General features: G+C 40.9%; 1 protein-coding gene across 5 annotated transcripts in view; it reads left to right on the top strand.

Moving 5' to 3' along the window:
* ClpX (Caseinolytic protease chaperone subunit) overlaps positions 1 to 21,723 on the top strand; it is a 241,868-nt gene that overhangs the window by 139,966 nt on the left and 80,179 nt on the right. For all 5 annotated transcript variants that reach the window (XM_068374151.1, XM_068374155.1, XM_068374153.1 and 2 more), the window contains exon 8: positions 9,455 to 9,555. In XM_068374151.1, coding sequence (XP_068230252.1) covers positions 9,455 to 9,555 — 101 coding nt within the window. The remainder of the gene's footprint in view (positions 1 to 9,454; positions 9,556 to 21,723) is intronic.

A 21,723-nucleotide genomic window follows, 5' to 3' on the forward strand; every position in this document is an offset into this window, starting at 1 on the left:
AGAAGAAGAAAAAATATTATATTGGATGATCCGTTGGTCTGCTGGAGAGTTTAGCACAAAATTCTTATTTTAACAAAAATAGTCATATAAAGACTGTTTACATACAATCTCTCTCTTTCTCTCACACTTTGTGGCATAGTAGATAGTTAATGGAACTGTTCAAAAGCCTGAATGACATTACAAGTATTATAACCATGTTACGCTACATACATATCAGACCATAAACATTGGATTTAAACTAGAAACTGAATATTTACCTATTCAGACTATAGTAAATATGGCCACGGGTTTTCTCTTGACTGTATAAAGTTGCAAGTCGTAAGACAAATGCAGTTTTGCAACCTCGGGGGTAATTCCAAATCCTGTTAGCCATTCTTGACTGTTATGGGTTTCAGAGCCGATAGAACAAGGTGGATGGGTGTCTGGTGGATGGGCAGGGCAAACTTTTGTCAAATGGTGTTTACATTGCTTACGTAATGAATGTTTTCGACTCTTGGCTCGTTATAACTGGCCATGACGTCGGCTAGATCATTTTTACTCTATAAAAATTAAAAGTATCGGGTTTAGATTATTGATAATGCTGACAAAATTTGTTTGTGGTTGTAGAATATACATATGTCAACTTTCAGCTACATCCGATGCTTTGATAAGTCCAAAAAACCGTGTTACAGAGGCCCTGAATCTCATAGTAGTAACCTCATTCAACTAATGTCATGCATGGACAAGGCAGTTAGGGACGGTTCAAACGAATTGGCTGCCCTATTCACAGCCGGAGTTGTGAAGAAAGGGGCAACTATGTGTTCTTTCCTCTCTGTGGGGGTCACTCCTTTTCAGAGATCGGAGTTACTTTTTGCGCCTCTGTCTTCTGCGCTATTCCTGCAAAAGTTGGTAAGGGAAGTTGCCGCTGCGCTGACCCAGAAGGCTACCCATGATCTGGTTGCCCAGACTGCTAGGAAGGTGCTGCCTACTTCTTTCCCTTCCCATAGACCAAAGGAAGCTGCTTCATTTTCACAATCCACTCAGCCCTTTCGTGGTAAACCTGCCGGAAGGGGTAACTTCAGGCCTGATGGGAAGAAGTCCAAGAAAAGAGGAGCTAAGTCCAGTCGAGGCAGAGTCTGACTGCCCTCTCCTTCAGACAGCAGTAGGAGCCAGGCTGAATTACTTCTGGCAGGCCTGGGAGAGAAGAAGAGCGGACCCTTGGTCTGTTCTTGTTTTAAAGGAAGGATACAAAATCCCATTCTTCTCGAAACCTCAGTTAGCCACAGATCCTATGGATCTCTCGCCCAAATACAGGGAAGGACCAAAGAGGCAAGCCATGCGACTTCAGATGTCTCTCTTGCTAGAGAAAAAAGCGATAGAGAGGGTGCGGGACTTAAAATCGCCGGGGTTTTACAAGCGTTTGTTCTTGGTCCCCAAGAGTTCGGGGGAATGGAGACCGGTTCTGGATGTAAGTGCCCTCAGCAGCTACGTCCAGAATTCGAAGTTCACCATGGAAACTCAGAAAACCGTGCTGGCAGCAGTAAGGAAGGGCGACTGGATGGTATCATTGGACCTCCAGGACGCTTACTTTCATGTCCCAATACATTCGAGTTGCAGACATTATCTGAGGTTCGTGTAAGGGAAGGAAGTCTTCCAGTTCCGGGCCTTATGTTTTGGTCTCAGCACAGCTCCTGTGGTATTCACGAAGATCATGCTGAATGTGGCGAGCATGCTACACTCAAGGGGCATCAGAGCCTCCCTGTACTTGGACGATTGGCTCATAAGAGCCCTCTCGGCCGATCGCTGTTTGAAGGATCTTCAGCTGACATTGAATTTGTCAAAGGAATTAGGACTCCTAGTGAGCTCAAAGAAGTCACAGCTGACTCCATCCCAGAAGATTCTTTATTTTGGAGATGGAGATTCAGAGTTAGACTTTTCAGGCTTTTCCGTCGCCTGCAAGGATTCAATCAGCTCTCCTAAAGATTTGTGCCTTTATAAAAAAGGACGTCAGTTCGGTGAGGGAGTGGATGAGTCGTCTTGTGACCCTCTCGTCACTGGAAAAGTGTGTGTCACTGGGGAGGCTGCACTTACGCCTCCTTCAATTTCATCTCAGTTGTCATTGGAAGAAAGGGGACAGTCTCGATAGGGAAAGTATTCCCATTACGAATCCCATCAGAGCACACCTTCACTGGTGGAACAACGTACGCAGACTCCAGGAGGGCCTCTCGTTGGAGCAGAAGAGCCCAGACCTCATGTTTTCCGACGCCTCAAACTCGGGGTGGGGAGCAACCCAAGGGAAGGCAGAGATCTCAGGTCTGTGGACAAAGGAGCAAGAAAACCTCCATATCAATCAAAAGGAGCTTTTAGCAGTGCATTTAGCCCTCAAAGGATTCGAGAAACTAGTTCTAGGCAAAGTGGTACAGGTCAATGCTGACAGCACCACGGCTCTGGCTTATATACCAAAGCAGGGTGGGACTCACTCGAAGTCTCTTTACGAGATAGCAAGACTTCTTCTCGTATGGGCGGAGGAAAGGAGAGTTACCTTATTGACACAATTTATTCAGGGAGTCAAGAACGTGAGTGCTGACAGACTCAGCAGGAGTAAACCAAGTTCTCCCCACAGAATGGACGTTGCACCTAGACGTTTGCAAGAGACTGTGGCGGATATGGAGTCATCCCCTCGTAGACCTGTTTGCAACCTCGAAGACGAAAAGGCTGGAGCCATATTGCTCGCCAGTTCCGGATCTCGAGGCAACTCGCATAGACGCGTTCCTGTTGGATTGGTCACACATGGACGTGTACACGTTCCCACCTTTCAAAATCCTGTACAGGGTGTTACAGAAGGTCGTGCCTCACGAGGGAACCAGGATGACTCTAGTTGCTCCTTTCTGGCCGTCAGAAATTGGTTCACAGAGGTACTAGAATGGATGGTGGATGTCCGAGAACCCTACCATTAAGAGCAGATCTTCTCAGACAACCTCACTTGGCAAGAAACCATCTAAACCTCCGAGCTGTACGTCTGACTGCCTTCAGACTATTGAAAAACTCGCAAGATCTAGAGGATTTTCGAAGGAGGCAGCCAAGGCTATTGCAAGAGTAAGGAGGACTTCTACCATCAGTGTGTATCAGTCCAAGTGGGAGGTATTCAGAGAATGGTGTAGAGCTAACACGATTTCTTCATCCAGTACCTCTATAGCACAGATTGCCGATTTCTTCTTAGATCTCAGAATTAAGCATAACTTTTCCTCCTCGACTAACAAGGGGTACAGAATTATGCTGGCAGCTGTTTTCAGACATAGAGATTTGGATCTCTTCAACAATAAAGACCTACAAGATCTTCTTAGGTCTTTTGAAACTTCTAAGAGGCGACAACAAGAATCGCCTGCCTGGAATTTGGATGTTGTTCTTAAATTCTTCATGAGTAACAGATTCAAGCCTTTGCACTCGACCTCTTTTAAAGACTTGACCTTGAAGACTTTTGGTTAGGTTGGCGACAGCTAAAAGAGTCGGTGAGATTCACGCTTTGAGCAAGAACATTGGTTTCCGAGACGGGAAAGCCATATGCTCCTTGCAGCTTGATTTTCTGGCCAAGAATGAACGTCCTTCCCATCCATGGCCCAAGTCTTTTGAGATTGCTAATCTCTGTGATGTAGTAGGCGAGGAATTGGAGAAGGTGCTCTGTCCTGTTAGAGCACTAAGGTTCTATTTGGACAGAACAAAGAATTTGAGAGGCAACTCAGAGGCTCTTTGGTGTGCAGTTAAGAAGCCTTCACTGCCTATGTCGAAGAACGCCTTATCCTTTTTTATAAGACTCTTGATTAGAGAGGCTCACACCCAGTGTGGTGAGGCAGACCTTAAGCTGCTCAAGGTTAAGACGCACGAAGTTAGAGCCGTAGCTACTTCGGTGGCTTTTAAACAAATTCGTTCTCTGTAAAGCATAATGGATACAACATTTTTGAGAAGTAAATCTGTATTCGCATCCCATTATTTGAAACGTCCAGACTCTTTATGAGGACTGCTACACTTTGGGTCCATTCGTTGCGGCGAATCCAGTTGTAAGTGAAGGATCTACCACTACGCTCTCCTAATTCCTAGTACCCTTTTCTCCCTCTTGGAACTTGTATAGTTTTTATGGTTGTATGTGGAGATTGGTCGTCAGTCTTCCGCAATCTTTTGATTTGGTCAGGTGGTAATTTTGGTCCTTGAGAGCTTCCGGAACAAGGGTATTAGTTGAGGTCCTGTCAAGTTATAGGTTATGGCACCATTTGACAGCTCCTAGAGATCATCAGCCCCCTTGGTGTACCGCTGGATCTCCTAAGGATAGCAGACAGAATGAGGCAGAGAACCATTGCAGTCAGCTTCCTTATCAGGTACGAACCTCTTAAGTTTGTTATATTTAACTCTTAAGTGAATTTCTAATTACATTGCTGTCTCTGACCCACCACCAAGGATGTCAATCAGCCATTCTTATATAACCAGCGGGTAAGTTTTATGTTTAAAAATTATATTTTCATAATAAAATAAATTTTTGAACATACTTACCCGCTGGTTATATAAGTTATATTCCCACCCTCCTCCCCTCTAGAGACCAAGGGGCATGGAAGGTCTGAATTGGTTGGAATAGTTCGGCCTGTCTACCGCGAGGGCCCTAGTATACACCTGGCATATCTGCGATTGCTGCGAGTTTTGAATTTCTGCCGGGCGTCCAGGGACTTTAGCCATTCTTATATAACCAGCGGGTAAGTATGTTCAAAAATTTATTTTATTATGAAAATATCATTTTTGTATAGTTAATGATATATAAAATCTTCTCTCTCTCTTAATATCATTAGTTATCACCTTGATAATTTGTGTTTAATGCATTCATTTGTTCATTACTATCGACGATGGAGCGTACAGTAAACAAACGGATGGTTTCCTTTTTAGGCAGCGTGTTTAGGAAAAAAACTTTATATAAATCGCATTCATTTCAATAATTTCAAAGTTCTAAGAAAAAGTAATTAAATAACATAGGTAATAAACAAAATTATCTAACAATAAATACTTGGTAACATAGCTGTTGCTGCAAAAACTAATTTAAATGCAGTTGTGTAAACAAAACGGTAGTTTCCATATTTTATTGTGCTTTTTGGCATGTCTTGGAAACGTATGTTTTAAAAGTCTTTATTTCGTTGATTTTAGCTTTTCAATTATACAACAAAAGATATTCTATGCAGTGATGGCTTTCCTATTCCCCAATTGTCTTATACAGTACAGACTTGAACTTACTAAAATTTTCCTAATTTTAGGTCATGTTTAGAAGGGAAATATATCGTATTTACATCCATCCTGGTTGTAATTTTAACCTTTTTCAAGTTCTTAAAAATTGAAAACATTTTAAATGTTTTACTTATTTATAAGAACAATTTAATATAAGAAATACAGCATAGTACATAAAAAGTATTGAAAATGGGTAGTAAAACCATTTGAATAATTAAGTTTCTGTATGCCTTAACCCTAATATAATTATTCCTGTTATATGTTTCGAAGTACGCGATTTTCCATTTATCGACCAAATTCTCGCATAATTTGTGACCGTAATGTACTGCATTTTCTTGTACAGATCAACGGTTTTGGCTTATTGATTTACTTTTACTAATTACCCTGTAACTATGAAAGTAAGAGGAATTCTAATAAAATATTTTGTACACTGCATTCTCCATTGCCGTATAGAGGTACAGTACTTTGTTTTTTCAGGATTTTGCATTTTTCTCGTAATACAGGTAGTTGTCAACGTATGACCAAGATAGGGACATACTGTATGTCAAACTTAAAATGAGAAGTTTTTGTAGATTTATTATGTGTCATGATACTTTAGTTATCTTGGTCATATTTATCAACATTTTCTTATTGTATATCATTTTTAATTTTGTTGGTTCATAGAATATCATGTAATATATTAAAATATTTTTGCAATCTATTTTTCAATTTAGGAACCATTTTAACAATCAACAATCACTGTACTAACCTTTTTGTTAACCTTTGGTTGTGATCAGCTAATCTGAAGTTCCCACTACCATGTCAAGAGAATGCGCGTACATGAATATCAATGCGTATCGTTTATATAATTTCAAAATATCTAAATGATGAATGTTACATTAGCACCTATATGTCATAGAATGTAATATTTATACAATTGGTTTATAGCCATTATTATTACTTAGGTTAAGGTAGTAGTTTGGCAAGGACACAAGCCACCCTGTGAGATATTACCGCTAAAGATTAATTAGGTCCTTTGACTGGTCAGACAGTACTATGCAGTATTGGATTCCTATCTCTGATTACGGCTTTTGTTTTTCCTTTGCCTATACATACACAGAGTAGTCTGGGTTATTCTTTCACATTCTCCTCTATCCTCATACATCATCATCATCATCTCCTCCTACACCTATTGATGCAAAGTGCCTCTATCCTCATACAACTGACAACAAACAACTCGTCTTCACTCTAGGTGTAAACTACTGAACTCTAATTGTTCAGTGGCTACTTTCCTCTTGATAAGGGTAGAAGAGACTCTCTAGCTATGGTAAACAGCTCTTTTAGGAGAAGGACACTCCAAAATCAAACCATTGTTCTCTAGTCTTGAGTGCCATAGCCACTGTACCATGGTTTGGCACTTTCTTGGGGAAGAGTTCTCTTGCTTGAGGGTATCAGGCACAGTTATTTCTCTTCCTCTGTTTTTTTCAAGTTTCTATAGTTTGTAAATTGAAACTGGTATTCTTATGAAAATATTTTATTTTGATTCTTCATTACGTCTCTTACAGTTTATTTAGTTCCTTATTTCCTTTCCTCTCTGGGCTATTTTCACTGTTGGAGCCCTTGGGCTTATTGCATCCAGCTTTTCCAACTAGGGTTGTAGCTTGGCTGGTAATAATGATAATTTTTATAGGAAAACGTTCACTCTCTTTATGTGTGTTAGGGTAATTCATTTTTAAAGCTTCATACAATATTTCACTTTAAGTTCATTATTCAGCCTTCATATTTTGTTAGACATTATTGTGTTCAATTGTGATTTATTAAAGTATGTTTGTATTCTATTTTTGAATTTCAGGAGCATTTCAAGAACCAACAATTGCTTTTGTTTTACTTTTGGTGGTCATCAGCTGATCTCAAGGTCATGTTACTGTATCGCTATTATGCACACATTATTATTATTATTATTATTATTATTATTATTATTATTATATGCTAAGCTACAACCCTAGTTGGAAAAGCGGGATGTTATAAGCCCAGGGGCCCCAACAGGGAAAATAGCCCAGTGAGGAAAGGAAATAAAGAAAAATGAAATATTTTAATTATAGTAACAACATTAAAATAAATATTTCCTATAAAAACTATAAAAACTTTAACAAAACAAGTGGAAGAGAAACTAGATAGAAGTGTGCCCGAGTATACCCTCAAGCAAGAGAATTTTAACCCAAGACAGTGGAAGACCATGGTACAGAGGTTATGGCACTACCCAAGACTAGAAAACAATGGTTTGATTTTGGAGCGTCCTTCTCCTAGAAGAGCGGCTTACCATAGCTGAAGAGTCTTTTCTACCCTTACCGAGAGGAAAGTAGCCACTGTACAATTACAGTGCAGTAGTTAACCCCTTGGGTGAAGAATTGTTTGGCAATCTCAGTGTTGTCAGGTGTATGAGGACAGGAGAATCTGTAAAGAATAGGCCAGACTACTCGGTGTCTGTGTAGGCAAAGGGAAAGAACCATAACCAGAGAGAAGGGTCCTATGTAGTACTGTAGTCTGGCCAGTCAAAGGACCCCATAACACTCTAGCGGAGTATCATTTAAATAACTAACACACTCTCTCTCTCTCTCTCTCTCTCTCTCTCTCTCTCTCTCTCTCTCTCTCTCTCTCTCTCTCTCTCTCTCTCTCTCTCTCTCTGTGGTGTTTTTTTTAGACTTCATTAGAAATACTTCATATCATTACTTGGTGTTTCAATAATAAGAACACTATTATTACTTGATAAAGTATCGAAAGGAAGTCACTCGATTTGGCACTCTCCTTTTGCCAGAAATATGACGTCACCAGATATATAGTACTTCATTTCTTAAATTTTTGGTAAATAGTACCGTAGGCTATTCATAACAACTAACACAGACCACTGAAATACTTGGTATCATTACTCGATGTTTCGGTGATGGGAATGATAAGATTACTCGGTAACGAATTGATAGCAAATTTCTTGATTTGCCATTCGCCTTCCGCCAGAAGTATGACGTCATCAGACGTGTGATGAAAGAATGTGTGAAATATGTAAAACCAGTCTGTTTTTCTTGCGGGAAAAAAAAAATACTAACTTATCTGGCAAAAGTATTTCTTTTTCATAATGTGAAAGAAAATATATTACTTTCAAGAAAATATTTGTCCTATTCATGTACTCGCATTAGATAAATATCAATCTACTGTCAAAGGTGAAACATAAGAAAATGAAACCCGGTAAAATATGAGATTTTGTCCTAATTGTCAAGTTAAATTTACACTAAGTAGTACTCATAACAACTGATACACACCTATGATATATATTATATTGTTACTCGATACTTCGATTATTGGAATACTAACATTTATCGAAAGAAAATCACTCAATTTGCCCACTCTTTTTCCGTGATTCTATTGAAATAAGACTTCACCAGACACATGATATGAACTCTACAGATATTAAAAGATTTCTTAATATATTTTTTCTAGTTAAAATGGATGCTGTATATTATCAATAAAGGAAAATACTAACTTACCAAGATAAATGAGTTCATTTTTATTCAAGAAAACTGATTATTTTTAAAGAAATATTTTTCCTTTTAATAGTGCATTATTTCTAACACTTGTGACATCATCACAGTGAAAAAAGGGATCCTAAAGTTGAACATTTATAATTCATAAGTCGATGACTACCTGTACCTCTATATATTGGCTTACTGGCTGGGTCCCTTAAGTGATCTTGATTATCCCAACATTCCAGGCCTGACTCCTTTTTTATCCCCCAAAATTACTTTGATTTGTTGTGAGGCAAGACAGTTAAGTCTGATTATTGTTCTTCCCCTCCTTATTGCCAATTTATTTAAGTTGCTTTTTTTATTATTATTTTTGTATGTGCGTGCAATGAACCTAGTAAATCTACAAGGAAAAGAATACATTGGCGTGAAATATAAAGGGCTCCTGTGACTCCAGGCTGATAGTCCTGATATTTCACCTTAAAGTTTAAATTTCAAACTTCCGAAAGAGGCTCTTTTCTATCATCTTTTCACTGTGTTTGAGTTGTCAGAGGCTGAAGAAGGTTGATAGCTGAAACCTGATGTATCTCATAGTACAATACTCATCTGCTGTAGTCTTGTTGCCTTTCTTTTTTAACAAATGAAATTGACACTATGAGCTACTGGTTTGTATTAAATCATAAAATTTGGCATTAAAAATAATCTTTTTCTTTATTGTTTAGGCATAGTATTTTTGGATGAAGTTGATAAGATTGGTGCAGTACCTGGAATTCATCAGTTACGAGACGTGGGTGGAGAAGGTGTGCAACAGGGAATGTTGAAGGTAAGAATGGAAATATGTGATTTTGATTTTCAAGAGATATATTTACCATTACTTTAGAGTGAAAAGTTTATAGCAAGCAAAGGCATCATAAAGTACAGTAAGTGTATATAACAAGTGCTCACTTGAGTTGTGGGATGTAAGCAAGTCAGAAATCTTGACCCAGTATGAATCTGATTAAAAAACTATCCTTTATAATAATTCCCTACCAAAGTTATCTGTAATTATTCTGGGCTTTGTCCTCATAAAGTATGTCACAAGCTGTAATTGTATGGCGAACAATATTGTGTATTATACTGTGATGTTCACATATCATATATAACCCTTCAATTTTTTTTCTCCAATATATGATTTAATCTTATATTCTGCATATTGTGAATTTCATTTTCTCTAAATTGCTCTAGAAAAGGCTTACCATATAGTTGGTCATTTTAAAAATAAAACTTACCCGCGTGTTATATAAGAATGGCTAAAGTCCCTGGACCCCGGCAGGAAATTCAAAATTTCGCGCGGCTATCGCAGATATGCCAGGTGTACACTAGCACCCTCGCAGTACTACAGGTAGAACTATACCCAATTTCTTCAGATTTTCCCTGCTGCCATAGTGGGCTGTTCTATTGGAAATTCTCTCTCGCTTTTTACTCAGTTTGGACGTTATTTGGTGATGTATTAACGTTTTTTGAGTTTGGGTTTTCGCTTTTTTGTTTTATTTGATCTGTGATCACGTATTTATAACTTAAAAGGTGAGATTAAAAGGTTTTTCAACCCATTTTAAAACTCACGAAAGCATGGGGCGAGATGTAAACATCTCGTCCATTGATGATGTCACAGCCTTATGTCGTAGGCTATAAGTCCGACTTGCTTTTTTACAAAGAATTATAAGTGGATACTTTCTTTTGAAGTATTAAGTTATAAATTAAATTAAAGGATTATTAATCTAAGAAAATTTTATCCTTTTAATTGTTTTTCTTGAGGTAATCTTCGATCTGTTTGCAAATATTAACTAACGTTCAGTTGTTACGCAGTTGTCAGTACTGTTACAATATCACAATATTTGGTAGCAGTTTTTATGAATAGTACATTCTTCTTACTTCTCAAGTTTTTTAGTTGTACTATATAAAAGGAACATTTTATTTTGAAATTAATTGGTCCTGTCAGTATTTTTCCTTAGTCAGAGATTAAAGAAAGTTAAAATTCACTTAATGTTTATACGAATTGATGTAGCGCACAATTCTGTGTATCGTTTCCTTAGTGGAATACTAAGATTGTTCGTATATTAAGTGTAAATGTTCCAATGAATACGAGTGATGATTCATCTTTTATTGGAATTCCTTATTTTAAGGGTTTATTTTATTTTATAAATATTATATCTATTAAGGTAATATTTAATATTTCGCTGCAGTTACATGGGATTCAGTGATTTTTCATTCCCATTCAAACGATTGAGAGAATTATAAGTCTCTCTCTAAGAGTTCATTTCGTTTGAGAGAACATATACTTTGGTTTTCAAATGATTGTGAAACTTTCTTTTTACCAAAGAGTAGAATGCAAATTTTAGTGTTAAATTATGCAGTGAATTTTATTCAGTGGAGAGTGCTTGTGTTCGGACCTGTCGCTATCCTAGACTTAGACCTCTGTCAAGCTCCCGGACCCAGAGGAGAAGTTAAGTCGAACGGCGTTAGTCTTTTAAGACCCGAACAGATGTCGTCTCGAGCGTTTTCTGTCATCCCCCAGAACGCTCACCCTCGCTATAGATAAAGCAAGGTATTAGTGTTGTCAAACATTATAAGCGCGCCTTAGGTGCTCAGCTGAAAACAAAATTAGACTCGTTCTGCGTATTTACGTTTCATGCGGCGCGGATTTAGTACCTCTGCCTCCACCTGATGGGTGTCGTCTCCCGACAGTGGCAAGCGCTAGGGATCGACGAGGATAGTGCTGATTACATTTCGCCTAAGGTTGATTCTGATCTTTGCTGTTAGGCATGAAACTGCAATTATCTTCGTTTATGCACTCTTATCAGCCTGCCGTTGACAGTGCAGTTGGGTGTCACGATTCCGGTTTTGACGCGGTCGCACAGGCGACCTGCCTATTCTGGTGATGACTCGTTGTCGCACAGGCGGCCTACCAGCCGCAATGTTCAATGGTGGGAGAAGGTGGATGCATCGCTTTGAGTACCTGCTTCTCAACGCCAACAGACCGCTCATAGCGCCTAGTGTCAGTCTATCCAGGCGAGCCGACGATCGCCAGGCAGCAGAGCATGCTACTAAGTGACATGACAGACAGCAGAGCGGAGCGGTGCGTCAGCGGTGCGTCAGCGGTGCGTCAGCGGAGCGGTGCGGTGCGTCAGCGGAGCGGTGCGTCAGCGGAGCGGTGCGTCAGCGGAGCGGTGCGTCAGCGGAGCGGTGCGTCAGCGGAGCGGTGCGTCAGCGGAGCGGAGCGGTGCGGTGCGTCAGCGGAGCGGTGCGTCAGCGGAGCGAAGCGTCAACAGAGAAGAGCGTCAACGGAGCAGAGCGTCAGCGTCAGAGTAGACGCTTAGCTACCTATGATAATAGACTTTGATGTCTACATGACCATGACCGTCTAGCGTTGGGACATTGCTGCTCCAGGCGCTAAATTAAAAAATAAATCTTAACTCGAAAGATATTATATTCTCGGACCAAGGCCTGCTGGGCTAATTCTTGGTTGGGAGAACTAGAATTAAAACCTCTAAGCATTGAGGTCAGAATTCAGAACCCTAAGGAGTGGACTCCTAGGAATCAAGACCTCTCTTCCTAGCATAGAGTCTTACAGGAGGAAGGGAATGAATTTCAGAAATTCATGAGAGTTTTTCTAAAGAGTTTCCCTTTTATTTTATAACTGCTGCTCCTCGTTTCAACTTCAGTTTTCGCTAATTGCGTGGAAGGTGTGTCTATTTATTTTATTATTACTAGCCAGGCTACAGCCCTAGTTGAGAAAGCAAGATGCTTTAACCCAAAGGGCTCCTATAGGAAAGATGGTTCAGTAAGGAAATAAGAAAATAAATAAATTAACATTAAATCATTCCCAGAAGAGTAACAGTGTAAAGAGACACTGCTCATGGTCAGTGCAATAACGCGTCCTCAATGCAGTAACGAACCTAACTATAGAGGTTGGTGCAGCAGCGCCTGCAGCTGCAAAAGCAGGAAGTGCATTAAGGCCTTTATGAGAATAGAGTATAAGAGTATATCTCCCATCACGAGCAGATCTTTTATGATTTAATGTATTATGTTTTAAAGCGCTCCTTTTTCTTTTTTTTACATAAAACTTACCAGCTAGTTAGATAAGAAGGGCTGCAGCAAGCAGAACCTAAGCGGCAGTGTGACGAAGCTCAGAAGTTAATCGATTAAGCTGCGGAGCGTCAGCGGCAGTGGCAGGCAGGCGCCAAGCGTCAGCTTGATGACCCACGCCAGTCGAGTCATGAATTGGCGGAGCGTCAGCGCGAGCATCGCGTGAGCGCGGGGCGCCAGGTCTCGGCGGAGCGGCAGTACCAGCTAGATTCTTCCCATAGTAAAACCAATCGTGACAGCAAACGCAAGGCGAGTGGCTGTCAATTGGATGTCGATATAGAACAACGCAAGCGCGCCCATATCGTCACTGATGCGCCTGCACAGGAAGTTTAACTTTCAATCAGAGCACAGCTTCAATCGGATGACTTTCTACCTTCTTTCTGTCTTCTAGACTAGGAAGTTAATCGTCATATATGCACGCGAACAGAACATACCCTCACAGCAGGGGTGTTGCAATTCTTAAACGGGAAGCAATCGAGTGTGTTTTTTCTTCCACGAGAGGAGCGGAAGTCAGACGAGTCACATATAATCCTGGCTCTTCCTCTGGAATCTGAAGCACATTCAGGAAAGAAAGAGTTTATCCTCTTAGAAGGAGACAAAACCTAGACTTGGTCGTCAACAATCAATACGTCCGAGACCTTTCAGGAGTCATATGTTTTCTAGTAACTTATCCCGCAGTAACTGATTTTCACCGGAAGTTTTTTCTGTTAAAAAAAGGCGACGTGTCAGCGCCAAAATCGGGTAAGATACATAATTCTTCCAGAGAAAAGGTGCTCAGTTTGCTTCTGTTCACACTTCTTCTCCGCCCCCAGTTTGGGGAAATGTTTAGTACTTTCTTCTGGGGTCTAGCGACTACTGTTGACGGTATCTCACAGCATGGGATACGTTCAGGTCGCGCACAAGGGGCGCTGGAAATGTCATAGGGACTCTCCCAGGTTGCTCTCGGGACTGCGGTTGATGATCTCTCATAGCCTTCGCTCACGCTTGAGTTGGCGCACAAGCTGCCCCGCGAGTGTAGGTTTGGTCTAAGCTAAAAGAGGTCAATTTCATCTCTTTTTAGCGTTTACGATTCTTGGGGGAGGGGGGGAATGTTTTCTCCTAAAGAGTAAGGACTACCATAGATCCAAGGGATGATTTTCCGTTAGTATCAGACAGCGTAGTTCTCCGATGCTCAGCAACGTTTCCTCGCGGGAAGCGTTAGAGCATACGCTTGTAGCGGCGCAGACGTACACGCAGTCACATACGCAGACGCCAGTCTGGTGGTATGTTGGACACTGACAGTCAAAGTTGATCCTTTCAACTAGTTGTCCCATCTTTGCGATCTGCGGGATACGCGTCTCCACTCATGCGGACGCATGCTACACGCGAGCATCTCTCGGCAAACATGTCAACCTGAAATCCTAAGCAATCTAGACGCATGTGCCAGCCTGGACATATACTGGATAAGGTCAGTCAGGTTTTTTCCGCGTCTTGATAGACTAACAGTTGCTCCTTTGCGCCACTGACCGGACACGATGCTGTTGCTTACTTGCAGCACGGTGTAGATTTACAACAGGCGAGACGTACACAGAGCGCTGTATCCTTTCGACAAGGTGAACGCATACAGCACGCTAGCACCTTACGGGGATTCAAGCACATACGACATGATAGTCGCATATTAGACGTATACAGTCTAGTCTTTTCCTCATAGCAGTATGGACAGACTGTTGTCTTTCCTTCGCGTCGCTCTTGCCTCACAGCTACCGCTTTCTCGCGTCAAGCTTTGGCTTTAAGTGTGTTGAACATTTGTTGGTATACACAATCAGGTCTTAACTTCACAGCATGAGGTTCACGTTGTTGATGCTTCTTTTCAGTAAGCCTAGCTTCAGTATCGGTTTCTTGCGACTGATCTGGATGCGTTTTTGGAGGAGGTCTAGATCTTGACACTCTCTCTCACAAAATGTTGAGCATATACAGCAGGCTGGAACCATACTGGACCCATGCTGGGACCATGCTGGGTGCTTGCTGGAAGCATGTCATCAGTCCGTTTTTGTCTGTGTCAGGATCACGAACGCTTTATTTTAGACCATCAAGCTTTAGGTCCAGCTGCCTCCAGTATTTCAGAAGACCCCTATAATCAAGACGGTTGTTCGAAGGAGACAGCTGAGGCTATCGCTTGTACAAGGGACCTTTGCCTCAAGGTTTTGCAACCCAAATAGGGTGTTTTATGGGGCTCTTCATTTGGTAACTAACACAATTGCCCTGTTTCTTCTTAGACCTTGGAAGAAAACACATTTTTTCCTCCTCGACCATCAAGGGGTACAGGAGTATGCGGACAGCTGTCTTCAGACGCAGAAGATTGGATCTATCAGATAAAGACCTTATAGATCTTCTCAGATCATTTGAGATGACTTGGAAGCGTCAGCAAGATGCGCCAGCCTAAAATTTAGGGGTCATTTCTGTAATTTCGCGGTAGTGACAGATCCGAGCCTTTACACTTGGTTTCTTTTTTAAAGCCTAACTTTGGAGACTTTCTGAGTGAGTCTACCATAGTTGAGAGTCAGTGAAGTTCAATCTTTTAGCAAGAACATGGACTTCACAATGGTGAAGCCATAGGCGCCTTGCAACCTGGATTCTTGGTTATTAACAAACGTCCTTCTCATCCATGGCCTAAATCTTTCGGGATCTCTATCCTCTCGAATTTGGTTTGTGAAGGGCTGCAAAGAGTTTTTTACCCGGTTAAAACGATGAAGTTTTATTGGGACAGGACCAAAGAAGTTAAGAGTCTATTCATGACTCTTTGGTGCACGGTCAAGAAGCCTGCGCTATCTATGTCTAAAACGCTCTATCATCTCGTATAGACTTTAATTGCAAGAGTTCTTTCATACTGTTGTGTGACAGATCATAACATGTCGAAAGAGTAAAGACTCATGAAGTTAGAGCTGTAGGAGCTTCTGTAACTTTTAAACTAATCTGTTCTCTGCAAAGCATCGCGTATACAGCCTTGTGAAGGGGTAATCCTGTATTCGCCTTGCATTTCTTAGACCGTATCCAGTCTCTTTATGAGGACGTCTACGTTTTGGGATCACTCGTAACAACGAGTGCAGTAGTAGGTGAGACATTCACCACTACATTTCCCTAGATTCCTAGTACCCCTGTTCTTCTCTTGGAACTGTTATATTTGTTTTTATGATTGTACGTGAAGATTGGTCGACAATCTTCCGCAATCTTTGATCTAGTCAGGTGGTCATTTTGTTCCTAGAGAGTGCCCGGAACTAGGGTATTAGTTGAGGTCCTGTTATGTTATAGGTTATTGAACCGTTTGACAGCTCCTAGAGATCATCAGCTCCCTGGGTGGACCGCTGGATCTTCTAAGGATAGCAGACAAAATGAAGCAGAGCATTGCTGTCAGCTTCCTTATCAGGTGAGATCCTCTTAAGTGAATTTCCAATTATTTAGCTGTCTCTGACCCACCACCAAGGGTGTCAATCAGCCATTCTTATATAACCAGCAGGTAAGTTTTATATTTAAAAATGTTCTTTTCATAATAAAATAAATTCTTTAATATACTTACCCACTGGTTATATAAGTTAAAAACCCACCCTCCTCCCCTCTAGAGATCATGGGGCATGGAAAATCTGAAGAAGTTGGGTATAGTTCTACCTGTAGTACCGCGAGGGCGCTAGTGTACACCTTGCATATTTGCGATAGCCGCGCGAGATTTTGAATTTCCTGCCGGGGTCCAGGGACTTTAGCCATTCTTATATAACCAGCGGGTAAGTATATTCAAAAATTTATTTTATTATGAAAATAACGTTTTTCTTTGTTCCGTAACCGAAATACAAACCACGCTATTTAATATGGGTAATTACTTTCGGCGTAGCTGAAATGACGAGTCATTAGAATTTTAACGAGGGTTTACTACCCCACCGCTAGTTAGCTCACTTTGCTATCGGCTTGGGTGCTAGACAGACGAGTCCGCTGTCACCCTCGCCTTACTGACAGCCATTTTGATTGATCTTTTGTTTGCTTTTTCTTTTCTATAGTGTTTGTGAAGTTGGCCTCTATGATGCGGAAGTGTCCCGGTTTACCTGACCGCCCCTGTGGGACTTATATGTCGGGGGTCCAGACGGACCCTCACACCTTATGTCCTTTTTGTAGGGGCCAACGGTATGATAAGAAATAACGTATGTGGTGAGTGTGGAGAGTGGTCTACCTCCCGTGGGAGAGGTTTTCCCGGCGCCGGAAGAAGTCCAAAAGGGATATTTTTCCTCCGAAGAGTTCTTTGAAGGGGGAAAAACCCAAGGCTTCTTCATCCGTGCCCCAAAGCTCCCACTCGATCAGTTTCTTCCGAGAAACTGTCGAGTGGTAGCGTAGGCCGCAGTTTTGTTGACCGATCTCGGGGTTTGGGAGAGGGAGTTACCTCCCATAGCGAGGCAGCTCCTCCTCCTCCCCTGGGGGAGGATATTAAACGGATTTTGAGCGAAGCGAAAAATCTATTTTTGGGTGAGATGGCCATGTTGTCCTGATGAAAGTTCCTAAAGGGTAGCTTCCTTGGGTATGTATAACTACGGCGATATTCCCAGAGAATTTACCTCAAGGTACCCAGAATTCTAACTCCTGGAGCGAATATCCCTAATAAAAGAACCAGGGATATCGCAAAATATCAGAGGACGTATTCTTGACACACCACATAGCAATCTGCACCCCGAACAGAGTTAACACTTCGAAGGGGTCAATTGGCAAGAAAACGAAAAACGAGAAAGAAAGGAGAGCCGCTCGCAAGGTATCTCTCCTCTCCCGTTTCGTAAGCGTGCATTGCGCCGCTCACGGCGCCATCTGTATTCCTTGTAGCGATACACGAGGTGCTACAGATACTGTATGAAGGGAGGGGACCTACAGCCCTTTTTAGAAGAAAAGGGAAGGGCGGGTCCATCAGGACAACATGGCCATCTCACCCAAAAATAGATTTTTCGCTTCGCTCAAAATCCGTTTTTTGGGCTCAAGCCATGTCGTCCTGATGGAAGTATACCAGAGCATTACTGTATCTGTGGATTCTCAAAACGTGCCATACTCCCCGAAGGTATTTCCCGGCCAACTAGACCTAGAGACCTAAGATGTTACCGTCATACATCTTATCAACTAACCATAGACCATGTTAGTGCTTCCTGCCCCCTACAGGGAAGAGTCATACTAGACTCGGGAAAAGTCTCGAAGAGTACATATACCTATGTATGAATAACAGACAAGCCAATATAGTGGTCTCACCCTATATCATGTAAAGCATAGTTGAATAACAGACAAGCCAATATAGTGGTCTCACCCTATATCATGTAAAGCATAGTTTGTAAAGAACCACTTAGTCAATATGAAATATCAACCAGTTCCCCGTTCATTACTGGATTGGACAAAGGTTTATATCCGGGTAGGAGGAAAACTTGCATATCCGCCACCGTCCCCTTAGAGCATGGAGTCCTCCCGCTAGGGGAAAGCATAAACCAATGCAAAAATGCTTGCATAAAGGAACAATCTATTAGAATTATCCCAGATAAATATACATAGTAAACATAATGCTAAATCATTTCAAGTAAAATGACACAGGCGAAGGAGACGCAAGGTTCACAAGAACTAATTTATTGACAAACAATAAAATAAAACAGGTTAAACAACAATTATACATATATAAGAGGAGGATAACCAATAAATAAGCATAAGCAAGATAGTAAACAGAAAACTTGTTTATCTGAAAGAAAAACATTAGCGCCACTTTTAACATACCGAGGTATCAAAATCATAAAAGTCTGTATTACTAATCAGTTACATTAGCGTTGGAAACGCTTGGCACACATGTCTGCACTTATGCTAGGTTCATCTTTGAATGTGGAACAGTCAATGTGGGCACCCCAGTGCCCTAACACTCAGTTTGTAGAACAGTTCGTAACTACACACTCGCCCCGGAATTAATCGTCCCAATTAAATCCACTGTTCCTCGCAGAGTTAAACAGCAGGGTTAACGACACTACCCACTGCTACCACAGACCTCTTCAGTTGCTCCACTTGCTTCGCATAGTGACGAAAGAAAACTCTGGAAGACTTCCAGCCAGTGTATGAGCGAAGATGTTTGAAATCCATACTATTAAAGAAATTTAAGGATGAGGCAACTTTCCTCGGATCGTGACCTGCGGGTGTACTGTCTGGATCCGCTCTGCAAATAAAATAGGTGATTTTCGCCCTAAGTTGTTTCAGCGATAAATTTAAGCCTGATGTTTCTCCCCTGAATAGTTGACCATCCCTGAAGTCTGAAGTTCTACGAAGATAGACCTTTAGGCATTCCACTGGACATAGAGATGCATCTTCTTTCAGAGGGCAGATTCTCCAGGGACCCCACCTGTTGGTGGGTAACTCGTTCTTGGCGAGAAACGTAGGATCCGGAAACAGGTTCAGTTCTCCCCCATCCAAGAACTGAACACGACCTTCCTCTCTCGAGAGGGCTACAATTTCACTAACCCTGGCCCCCGACGCGAGTGCAAACAGGAAAATAACTTTTGGGGTCAAATCCTTTAAAGCACACTCCTCATTGTTCAACAACAAAGCGAAATGAAGAACCTTATCTAAAGATCATGAAATGGGCTTTGGAGGTGCTGATGGTCTGAGCCTAGCACAGGCTTTCGGAATTTTATTAAAAATATCATTAGAGAGGTCGACCTGGAAGGCATATAAAATGGGTCTTGTCAAAGCAGATTTACACGTTGATATTGTGTTGGCTGCTAACCCCTGACCATGGAGGTGGATGAAGAAAGATAAGCAGAAGTCCGTCGAGATCTTTTGCGGATTCTTCGCCTTGACAAGGCCACCCATTTTCTCCATGATGACTCATATTGCCTTCTAGTAGATTTGCACTTATATTCCTCTTGGAAGTCTATACTGTCTTTCGAAATCCCGAAACGTTTTCTCACCGCTAGGGAGAGAAAATCATGAGCTGCAGGTTCCGGGTTTTCTGTGATGAAGCGCAGACAGTCGACTTCTGAACTCGCTGGGTCAGAACTGGATCTGGTAACGGTAGACATTTCAGCCGTAGTTCCAATGCCAGAGGGAACCACACGCTGTTCGGCCACTTGTGAGCCACTATTGCCGCTACTCCCTTGAAAGATCTCAGTTTGTTGAGGACCCTCAATAGAAGGTTGTGAGGAGGGAACAGGTAAATCCTGGACCATCTGTTCCACTACTTCCGCCAAGGGATCCTCGTACGGGGACACGTAAAGGGGTAACTTCTTGTTGTCGCAAAGAGGTCTATATGCAGTTCTGGGACTTGACTCAAGAGGAAGGAGAATGTCCCAAGAGGCAATTAGGCTCCCCCTTGTTCCTGGCATTTCCAATAAAGGTATGGTGGATAAAGAAAACACTTCATGTCTGGAGTTCCAATTAGTGATTGAAATGCGTTTTAATGCACTCCAACTGGTTTCCTTGATAATGATAAGACTGCCCACATGGATGAGGTGCCTCATGCAGACATTGTTGACCTTGGTCTAGAAACTAGCTCTCAAGAACAGTACATCTGTAAGTGAATCTCATGAACCAGATTCAGAGGAAGATACTGATTCAGAGTCTGATACGCATTTTGTATTTTTAATTGAAAACATTCATAGGTTTTACCGACAAAGAATGGTTTAGTTCAAGTGTCATGTCTTTTATCTTATTCAGCTATGTCAAAAGTATATACAAAAATCTGCTTTTACTAAATGGCATCCAAGGTTATCCAATGGTTTGATCTAGAAGTTAGAGAATTTAATGGAGAAAGTTAATGGTAGGCGAGCAGGGTCAATCCTTTTTGTCCAGTTCCCAGTTACTTTCTAAGAGAGGTAAAGTGCATTCAACTGAACAGTTTCCATCCTTGGCTATTCCCAAACAGCAACTGCAGTTGTTGAAATCATTGAGAAAATAAAGTAGACAATGGTTATACAGTATAGCAAAATAAGAGGTGGTGGCAATGGAGACACATCTGGTAAGATATTAGGGATGCTCTCCTTTTCTGATTCTATTTAAGGGGCTACTTTTTTTCTGTATCAAACATCCATGCCTGATTGTCATGAATTTAAGAGGGTTGTAGATTTTTTATCATGCTTAAACCATGCAGTATTCCTCCTTACTGAGAGAGTGCATTTTTGAAGTCTTTTGACTTCAAAATGGAATATTGTTTCCATGTTAAAGCCTTGTGATGAGCAAGAGGGCTCTTGAACTTAGGGAAACTTTCCCCCCAGTTTGACTCTAAATTTCTCTCTGTACTCTATTTCTACTTCTCTTTTTAACTTTGGTCTCCTATTAATTTTATAAGCTTTATTTTGTCTTTCGGTTTAACTCTTTGATTAATATTTCTTTTATTTTTATAATTGTTTTATTTTTATTGTTATTACTTTTTTTGTAAGTGATGTGGATATTTCCACATTAGTTGAAATTCACTACTTAGATCAGCTGTTAAACTTTTCTGCCTTGCGAGCCCTCTTCTTTATGTATAGATCTCAGGGCCCCTAACCTTGAAATTTTTGCCAACTATGAAATATGAACAATATGGTGGCTATTTATATACTATTTAACTTCATTGATTTGGCCCATATGAGTTTATGGATGAATGATAGATTTTTATTTCATTGAAGTGTCCTTTGCTATATTTTAATGGAATAAAACAATGTTAACAGAAAAGAGGTGAAACGAATATATGATACAGGCATATTTTATCAATCACTTTTCAGTTTCAGTATTATATAGATTACATTGATATAAGATACTAGAAAAAAAATTAATTACTCCAAAAAAAAAATATTTATTTTACTATTAATACAATTGTTCACAGATGGTGACAGTTTAGAAAATCATTATAAATCCTCCATAG

This window comes from Palaemon carinicauda, chromosome 5, assembly GCF_036898095.1.
Source record: "Palaemon carinicauda isolate YSFRI2023 chromosome 5, ASM3689809v2, whole genome shotgun sequence".
In the NCBI taxonomy this organism is placed as follows: Eukaryota; Metazoa; Arthropoda; class Malacostraca; order Decapoda; family Palaemonidae; genus Palaemon; species Palaemon carinicauda.